The 9,619-nt window shown below is 43.2% G+C and overlaps 1 protein-coding gene across 2 annotated transcripts; it reads right to left on the reverse strand.

The window, feature by feature from the left end:
• Window positions 1-6: 6 nt before the first annotated feature.
• Window positions 7-9,400, reverse strand: LOC121301553 (nicalin-1-like). 2 transcript variants are annotated; one of them, XM_041231039.1, is made up of 15 exons: window positions 9,062-9,400; window positions 7,601-7,791; window positions 6,512-6,656; window positions 6,171-6,265; window positions 5,495-5,575; window positions 5,162-5,265; window positions 4,572-4,660; window positions 3,952-4,091; window positions 3,340-3,536; window positions 3,104-3,191; window positions 2,693-2,731; window positions 2,147-2,310; window positions 1,989-2,042; window positions 1,667-1,745; window positions 7-1,528 (listed from the first exon to the last, which is right to left on the reverse strand). In XM_041231039.1, exons 1-15 carry the CDS (start codon window positions 9,234-9,236, stop codon window positions 1,466-1,468), a joined length of 1,704 nt encoding a protein of 567 aa, XP_041086973.1. In that variant the 5' UTR covers window positions 9,237-9,400; the 3' UTR covers window positions 7-1,465. The 2 variants fall into 2 exon arrangements, with proteins under 2 accessions (XP_041086973.1, XP_041086974.1); XM_041231040.1 differs by having other exon boundaries at window positions 3,358-3,536; window positions 9,062-9,398.
• Window positions 9,401-9,619: the final 219 nt, after the last annotated feature.

Raw genomic sequence — 9,619 nt, forward strand, 5'->3', positions numbered from 1 at the left:
AACATTTCAACAAATTAATTTATTTCTTGTTCCAGCAACTTTCAAGGTTGTTTTTTTCTTCTTCTGATCACATATAACACAATGATTCAGAGTAGGGTGAGAGAGAGAGAGCCATGGAAAACCAAAATAATAATTACAAGCTTCAATAAATAAAAGCAGTAAAGTACCAGCTCATTTCCCTGTAAGAGAATTCATTACCTTTTCAAATGCATTGTTTTACTTAATTTCTAATTGAATCTTTTTAATTTTAAGCACAGATGCATGTAGTGACCAAGGCTTTGCTTGTGTTGCATTACAGCTAATTTAACCCCCAATTAGCATTAAGCTCTCTAATTAGGCAAGGCAGGCCTGGTCAGGGTCTGTGAAACGAAACAAGAGTCCTAATGAAATACATTGAGTTTGGAAACAATTATAAAAGATAACAGAAACTATTAATAGAGTCTGGCATAATACATGCAAAACACTGTCCCACCGAGTATATCACTGGAGCTATGTTTTATAGTGTGACTAGCGCAAGTGAAGTCATAATACTTTGTGTTGTGACAATGCAAGGCATGTGAGCATTACAGCACCTCGCAAAGTAAAACAAACACTCCGAGTGCTGGAACGGAGAGGCTTGCCATGTAACAGCACCATCAAGACGTTAGAAGCGTCTGCAGTTTCAGTTTGAGCATCATGCCAGCTCCTTGCACTGAAAGTGGTGTCCGGACTAGATTAGCAACGCGTCACTCCTGAAACACTGTTCCGGTATTTGCAGATCTGACATCTCCGAACCATCAAAAACACACCAAATCTGGAAACACGAGAGCATTTGTTTTAAGGTATATTTGTAATTTATTGTTTTTTTATTTACTTGTATTACTTAATTGTTTTCCTCCAGTATCCTAAATCTCACCGGGACCATCGCACATTCTCCCATTTTATCCAGATAAACTTTTCCAAAGCTCTGTGCTGAAAGAGGTGCAGCAGAATGTGTCGGGCTGAGTGAACGTTACCCCCCCCAAACACAGAGCTTTGGTATGATCCTATGCCTGACATGCTGTTATACCTGAAATCTGAGCCACCTTGAAAACCTGAAGCGGAAAAGCTCATATGGCTAAAGAGAAGGGGAATCCAGCAGGACAAACAATGTCAAATCTGGGGCATACCTGGGATAGGAAAATTGATTTAATATGTATACCTTTAAAAATGAAACTCCCACACACACTGTAGCTTCCATGCAGGGTGCGGATAACCTTGAAAGAGGTATATTGACTTTCTCTCTGCAAAGACAGGGGCTTGGTCTATCAACCTATTGATCCTGTAAAGGGGTAGCGGCTCTAGGCTCAGTTCAAATTCTGCAGGGAGAATTCCAATTTAAAAAAAAAAAAAAAAAAAAAAAAACAGTTTTAGATTTGTTTGTTTTTTTTGGTTGATCATGATTTTTCCTCCAAAACACACAAGGAATGAAAAGTTTATAAAAAGTTTAATGCTGCTTAGTCTTGGGCTGAGTCACCTTCCGTACCAGACTGTAGAGAAGCCCAAAGTTCTGAAAAAGAATGCAGAGGCAGGGGGAAATTAGAAAGGGACAGCCGTAACAAACACAGAACGTTTTCATTCCAACACCATCCCTGCCGTAACTCAACGTCACAATGACAAGCCCTCTCCCTCACGTTAAAAAACTTACCTGGATTGCTAAATACATCACCCCCAGATAGACTGCTATGCAAAGTGCAAGCAGCAGATCAAAGATAGCAGGCTTCACTCTAGAAAAATACAATAAAAACATTTGTCAATGCAAGACCGATCTGATGTTCGGGGAGTTTATTCTCTAAAAGCAGCTACAGGTTCGGTTCAAGTGTATACAAGCCATGGATTCCCAAGGTGAGAATGCATTTCCCTGTGCAGCATTACAACACATGCATTGTAAAAAGCCACACTGCCGGGTCTACGAGCTCCGGAAAAGGACGACTGAATTCAGCATTCTTTTTAAATGGAAACCGATTTACCTGTATGCGTTCATGACCTGCTTCAGCTGATCGTAGAAGACAAATTCTGGATCTCTGGAAGACGAAATAAACGTTTAAAATCAGTTACACAACCACCCCAGCATCAGCCTGCATGTAAATTCAGCAGCACAGACGCTGCGTAGAGTCCCGCGCGTTACCTCTTGTCCGCCTTGACGTAGTGGCGCTTGACATCCTTGAGGTATCGGTTCAGGTAATACTCCAGCGTGCTGACCACGGGGCTCTCCTTGTCAACGAGCTGCGCTGCCCGGGGTTGAGAGGTCAACCAGTCCAGCACAGAAGACAGCTGGTCTTCCTGGACTTGCTGAGGGGGACAAGGGACAGGGACGGGACAGTCCGTCAACATCGTTACCACTACACACTCAGTTTAAAGGTCACCCGGTCACGTGATTTAAATGGAATGAGGAAGGCAGTTAAATCCCAGCAATTAGAATTCTACTGAATTGTTTTTTTAAAGAAAAAAGTTCAGCGCCAAGCAAAGCTGTTGTCTTGCTCTCATATCTGGGACATCTCTTCTCTTGATCAGATCTCCACGATCTCTTGGTCATTAAACTCCTGGAGGGAGTCTGCACTAGTTGTGTGTGTGTGTGCGTTCCCTCTTTTACCACGCTTGTGCAGGAAGGATGATAACTAATCTAATTAATAAACAGGAACGGGATGAGGTGAGCGTTACTGCAGATGCTTACCATTTGTTCGGTAAAGATCTGCAGGTCCCCTGGGGCACCCTGGGAAGAGAAGAACACAAGGAAAGGTTTTAAGGGATCCTGAACCTATCAGGTTTGTGAATTAAAGTCTGTGATCCAACACCCATTATATGCTGCAGTAAAAAAAAAAAAAAAAAACACTCAATATTCGGATATGCCCGTTTCAGAGCCAGATATAAATGTAGCGATCACCTGCTTTCATCTGAAGCCAATTTAAAATGGATGAACAGCAACTTCACTGCATTGCCACTGTGAAAAGCTAATTTTAACAGACTACATTGCTAATTGCAATTTTAATCAATGATGTGTTGGAATGGATTAAAAGGGAATGACATTGGGGGGTGTGTGGAGATTGATTTAAATGGAATTGGAATTAGTAAAAACAGGACAGACCTTTTCTGTGAGGTTATAGATGACTCTAGCCAGTGCCTCTGCTATGATTTTAGTATTACGGCTGAGAGTTTGCAGATCTACCTGGGTCCTGAATAAGAAGAAAACAAAAAAAAAAGAAGCAGCAGCAGACACCTTTATTAGAATCAGTTATTAACAATAAATAATAGAACCCTAACTCCCCCCCTCTCCCCCTTCCACCCACGCCTTCCCAAAATATCCAAGTAAGAGACACATGCCCTTTGCCGGGCACTGACCGCACGTCCATGATGCTGCTGCGGAGTGCGCTGCGGTGGCTCTCCAGGTGGGACAGGGTGAAGGCGGGGAGCCGGCGGATGCCGAAGCGCTCGTGCTCCCAGGCCAGAGTGTCGTCCGCCAGGTTGATCTTCTTGTGCACCATGGAGAACTTCACCTCCGGGTACTGGCTGGAAGACACCTGGGGAGGAAGGAAGGGGGAGAGAGAGAGAGTGCTCAAATGTGACGCAGGCTTACTGCAGGTAGCTACAGTGAACATGTGCTTTCCTTGAACGCCGCAAGACTGAAGCTCTTACGTGAGCATTTTGTTATAACTGTCAAGATCTAATGATAGAATCGAGATGCAAATGAGGAAACCCTGGTGCTCTTCATACAAATACAGGCTGGATTTGTACAGATCCCTCTCATCGACTGCGTGCATAAATTTCCTATCTACACTATATGTCTATTATTTAATGCATATATATGCTTTTTTCAAAGTTATTGAAATGCAGCTTCTCAAACTCCACAGCGTTCACATGAACGGTTTTAAAATAAGAACTTGTGATTGAAGAGCCCCTTTGACGTGGCGCTGGCATTTCAGAGCTCAAACTCACAGTCTCCAGCTCTCTGAGGAGCGTGTGCTGGGGGCTCCCCTCTTTCGGGGGCTTGGAAACGTGCAGGTGAAGGTTGTCGCTGCTCCCCAACGTATCGAGGCACAAGACGAAGGCCACATTATCCTGCAGCAGGCTGGAGTCTACAAGGGGATACAAGAGAGCACAGAACTCAATGTGAAACCTTTTTACACAAAATACAGTACTGTCAGAACATCATCCAAGGGCATAGAATTATTCTCTAATAGCAGGTATTATTAGACAATAATTGTATTTACTCTTTTACAGAAATACTCTTCAGCAAAGGTTCAGGTAATCATTTCATAGCTTTTATAAAAGACCAAAATTGGTTTGCAAGTACCGGTAATGCACTTTGAAACATTTACTTGATTGAAAGCAAAAGGCAGCAGAATAAGATAGAAAACTAAAAGACCTCTGTATGTATGGAACACTTTAGCGACCGGTAGTTGGTATTAGTAATGGTTACGTATTGTGTTTTTGTAGTAGTTTTTACAATGTTGTATGGTTTATCTATTTCAGTCTCAGTGAAATGACTGCACTGCAACATAACATAAGTTTAACATGCATTTAAAAAAACATGGCTTGGGTAAGGTCTGCTGTACCTGTGTGATCCAGATTGTCTTCTAACCAGCGTTTAGTTCCTTGATAATTAAACTTCCCACCACCCGAAACGAAGAACAGCAAGTTGTATCTGGGGATAAAACAAAGGCATTATCAATCAATCACACACACAGGTCTGATTAAACCTTCACTCAAAAGGTTAACTCAAGCCCTACTGAGATGTATAATATATAGACCACGAGTCAGGTTTAATTTTAATGATGTCAGTCTAGCCAAATTTGGTTCCTCAGTGGTTTAGATCCATCTGTTACATTTTTCCTCTTGATCAAAACAGTATATAGGGCACAAATCCTAATCAGACACATCACAATTTACCTAATATAATACCATGCCAGTTCCCAAAACCAGGGATAGAAATAAGACTCCCATTGCATAGCAATCTCATCCATCCCTGGTTTTACCAGCGTCTGGTTTCATAGATCCTGGATTACCTTGATTAGTGCTGATCAGGGTCTGTGAAACCATCTGTTTAATAAGACACACCTGAGCTTGTTACCTATACACTAAAGGGGGCAAAGTCCCCAGTGAAGGCACTACCCACGCAAGCACCCCACAGAATGAAGAAGCTTACGCAGCATGTGTTCTCTTGTAGGTGTAGAGCCTTGAGAAGAGCCTGGCCAGTTCCAGCAGGACAGACACCCCGCTGCCGTTTGAGTCAGCCCCATACGACAGCCACTAAACAAACACAAATCACCGCACAGTATAACACCACAATGTTACAATAAATGAAACTGTAAACCTCAGTTAATAAAAAGGGGTTCACCTTGAAACCTAAATATTGCATTAAGTCAAGCTGCACAAAACATTACTACTCAGTACGATTTGGTCACAGTGCAAATGCAGGGTGTGAAAACGACGGGGAGTGAACACAAAGGCGTGTTTGCAGCCTAAAAATGGCACTTACAGGAGCCACACCGAAGGAGTCGTAATGTGCTACGAGGACAACGGTCGGAAGATCTTCTCCACCTACACCAGCTAGCCTTCCCTGCAGGGTGAAGAGATCGAACGATTGGTTAGATCCGGACATGTTACGTTAACCCCACCGCTGCCACCAACATGCATTTCAAAACCAAACATCAATCAGTCCGAGCGTATGTAGACTCTAACTTTAACCCCTCATTAATTAGACTACATTTGACAGGCCTTTATGGTACCGTTATTGCAGAAACTGCAAGATTTTAAACGGCACGAAATTAAATCAGAGCCGTACCAAAAGATTGAGCTCGATGTGGATAGCTACAGCTTTACAGCAACGCCTCTCAAGTAAACACCACGACGAGTTTGCTTATGCAAAGCTAAAGGTCCTTCTCTGTTTATCACCCACTCATCTACAACCAGGACTGTTTTAACAGCTAGATGCACAATTATTGAGCACGAATTACTGAGAACTGAATTACTGACAGTAACGATTCAATCTGAGGTTTGATTTTACTGCAGCAGAGCAGAGCTATGAAGTCAAGCCCGGTGGCATTAGCAGATAACGGGGAAAGGTTACAGCATGGTTGCTTTTACGATATAAACCCACCCCAACCTCATCACGCGTCAGGTGAGCTGGTTAAGTCAAGTGGTTTTGGACTCACCTCCAGGCTTGTAATGGCCCAGTCGCTGACAGCCTTGCTCTGTGCTCCGCTTGTTACCATCTGGAAACCGTTTGCAGTAGCTGTGTGTAGCAGCACTAAAAGAGGGAAAGAGGAGTAAAAAAAAAAAAAAAAAAAAAATCCATCACTAGAATTCAATGGGAAATGTCTAAAGGAACTGGTTCCGTCCCCCTCCAACAACTAAGCCTTCAAAGAGGGGAGAGTTTAGGCTTTGCATTGGCTTATCGGGAATCCTTGCAAAAAACTGCTTTGCAGTAACCCCAGAGTAGTAAACAAGTACAAATGGAAGAACAGATCAGGTAATTGGATCGAGCTTCCCCTACCTTCTGCAGCAGAGGCCAAGCCCTGGGAGGAAGAGGAGGTCAGGGTCTGCTCGTATATCGAGAGCAGCTCCTCTTCTTCCACAGCGAAGTACACAGGAACCATCGTCTCTGTGGCCAGCAGCTCCGGCTCAATCTCCATGAATTGCTGGAAGGGGGGGGGGGGGGGGTCAAGCAGAAACCAAGATCACAAAACGAGAATCCCATACAAAAAAAAGGGGTCTGTTTTAATGATCTGAACCGTGGTAGATCTCAATAATGCCACCTCAAAAGATTTTCAGAGGACCATATTTCACTGCACTGATACAGCAAGTAGTAATTTTAATAAGTGGTCAGTCAGTTAATCAACACTTGAGGAAAACCCCACTTGGATCAATACAGAGTTAAACCAAGGCAAGAGTATTTAGAGCACACCGCACCCTCGTAACAAATGCCAGGGACGGAAATAAGATTCCCATTCCATAGCAGTTTGATCCATTCCTGGTTTTACTACGAGTTTAATGAGACACACCTGAGCTTGTTACCTACACTGTGGCTAATCAAGCTGGTATTAAAACCTGGAATGGATTAAGCTGCCAGGCAATAGTTTCCTTATTTCCATGCTTGATTGCCCATGCACACTAGGTAATCAAAACATTTAAACCTCAACATTTTAAAAATGAAAAGGTCAAGCAAGCAAGACTACTATAGTTTCTTGCAAACCCTCCTGAAGGCAAATACCAGAATAAAAGATTGACATGCCAGCGCTTGCAATAGCAGCAGGTTACTATAGGTCACATTTAAAATATAATGAGCATTTGATATTGTTAAATTGAATGCAATACTTGTAAATGCAAATACAACCAGACCTTTTTCTTTTGTGACCTTGTGCATACATTAAAAACTTAGCTGACTGCTCAACACATTTATCCAACTGTAATGTAAATGATATTCAGTGATAAGATAATAATTGACTGCCCGCTTGATTTAGAGAATATTGCCTCAGAGCTTTGCAGTGCTCCATAATGACACCAAGCGCTGCCCCGAAGCGAAATCTTCGAAAGTCGAAATACCCAAGAACCAGCTCTGGGTCTCATCACTTCCTCCCCTTACCTGCACAATGTCCTGGGGCATAGTGGACATGTTTTGTGGCAAGATGATGACCACAGCCCCCGCGGACTGGCGGAGCGCTTTCTGATACTTCTCGTAGGAGAAGTCAACCAGCCGCATTATCACGCATCGGCGACTGAGCACTTCTGCTTCCACCGTGCGGGCCTCCGTGTTTAACACTGAGCTCCTGGTACCTGGGCAGAGAGAGAGAGAGACAGAACAAAACAGCGAAGCATTACGCACTGGGACAGAACAGCTCTTCAATGCAGACCTCCAAGCACACCGAATGCTGTCAGTCTCCGTTAAAAATATCAAGACACCCAAAACAGAAGCTTTGACGCAAGACTTTTGAAAGTGGGCACTGAACAGCAAGCTATCTGGAAAGTGCTTGAGAGAACAGGAGGACTTGCTGGCTCATCTCATACTGCGGTACATGAATAGACAATAGGATGCCAATTATTATTATTATTATTATTATTATGCACACATCACTGATGAGCGACCCTGATAGCACTGGTCCTAGCCTTGGATTGTTCTAGATGCTTTCAGAAGGCTTTCAGTTGAAGCGCTGGGAATGGGTCAGGGCTGCAAAAAGCTATTCATTCATAAAAAATAAGTAAACAATAAATAAAATCACACAAGCAATGGCAGCCCATTTAATCACTGCAGTTCTTTGAACAATCACCAGACCTCAATCAATCACCTGCCTGGTTTTGCAGTGTGCAGGAGGGTGCCAAGACAGCTCATTCCAGTTTCCATCTGCAGTGAGGCTGCGGATCATGCTGATACTATCTGTAGCCACAGTAATGTGTACTTCCGCCTACACTATCGATAGATGATTAACCCATTAAGTACCAAATGCACAATACATGCCTTGTTTATGTAGTTCGTTACATTACATTTAGACTTCACTTTTGCAGGTTAACAAAATCAGAGTAAGTTATCATAACAAAACAGATGGATAACTTTTAAACAACAGGTAAAAACTACAAAGTACCTTGTGGTCAAATGAGGACAATGGCTCTTAATGTGTTAAACCGACCTGACCCCTCCTAATACAGGATTTAATCACTGTATGAAAATAATTCACTTTTACCAAGGAGCTATTTGACAGTTTAGAAAAGACCTCCACGCTTGATGTGTGGTCTTTCTACAATGGATTTGGACATTACCACTGGAAAGCGGCGACTGGTCCCGTCGCTCTTACTGGCCAGCTGACTGGCAGTCTAAAAACGGTAAACAATTACAGGTAGCTTTTGTTTATCACAACGGCTGGCTCAACACAGGCGCGATCAAAATGCTACTTCCAAACACATACACACATTTGCCGAGTCTTTGTAAGGGGAGAAGGGCCCCTGTGCTGGTGTACGGTCTACGCGTCTTTCGCAACGCTCCCCAAAGGGCTGTTGCACCTTCTACACACGAAGCATTTCGTTACATTTTTTATTTCATCCAGTCACTTACCGTAAGCTTGCCCCTGCATATCATACTGCTGCATGCGATAGACCGTGAACTCATGAGCGGCCTCGGCAGGCAGCGGAGACACCAGAAACAGAACCGCAGGTAACAGCACGATGAAAGTCAATGGGAAAGAAGCTTTGAACATGTTCTCGAACACCTCGCTGGCTTCCTCGAACATGACGACGGGAGGGCGGAGATGCTCAAAACTGGAAATTCAAACAAACAAACAAACAAAAAGAGCCACCTCGACTGAAGCAATGATTTGGCAGTGACAGCTATCGCTCACACACACACAGGGCATTCGTGAAAGCCGTCTAGGAAACATTGTACGGTGGGGTCCTCGAGGCAAGAAAAGGGCACCGTTATATTTAAAGTCCCTCGGTTAAAAAAAAAAAAAAAAAGGAAGGATTTGTTGTTGTCAAAAAGCGACTAGAATTCGAGAAACTCAAAATAAATAAATGAATAAATAAAACTAAATATAATTTCAGTGAATATGATAAATCCTAGACACCTGAGTTCGGGATGAGAGCTCTCTCTGCGGTCCTACTTGGTTGCAGCAAA

The sequence above is a fragment of the Polyodon spathula genome, chromosome 27, assembly GCF_017654505.1.
Source record: "Polyodon spathula isolate WHYD16114869_AA chromosome 27, ASM1765450v1, whole genome shotgun sequence".
Lineage (NCBI taxonomy): Eukaryota > Metazoa > Chordata > Actinopteri > Acipenseriformes > Polyodontidae > Polyodon > Polyodon spathula.

Bases quoted from the DNA above. Each gene is read 5' to 3' on its own strand.
- LOC121301553 (XM_041231039.1), bottom strand. From the start codon at position 9,236: ATGTTCGAGGAAGCCAGCGAGGTGTTCGAGAACATGTTCAAAGCTTCT. The intron at 7,792-9,061 runs GTAAGTGACTGG...CTCTCTGCCCAG, and splicing joins TATGCAGGGGCAAGCTTACG to GTACCAGGAGCTCAGTGTTA. The intron at 1,529-1,666 runs GTAAGTTTTTTA...ATTCTTTTTCAG, and splicing joins TGATGTATTTAGCAATCCAG to AACTTTGGGCTTCTCTACAG.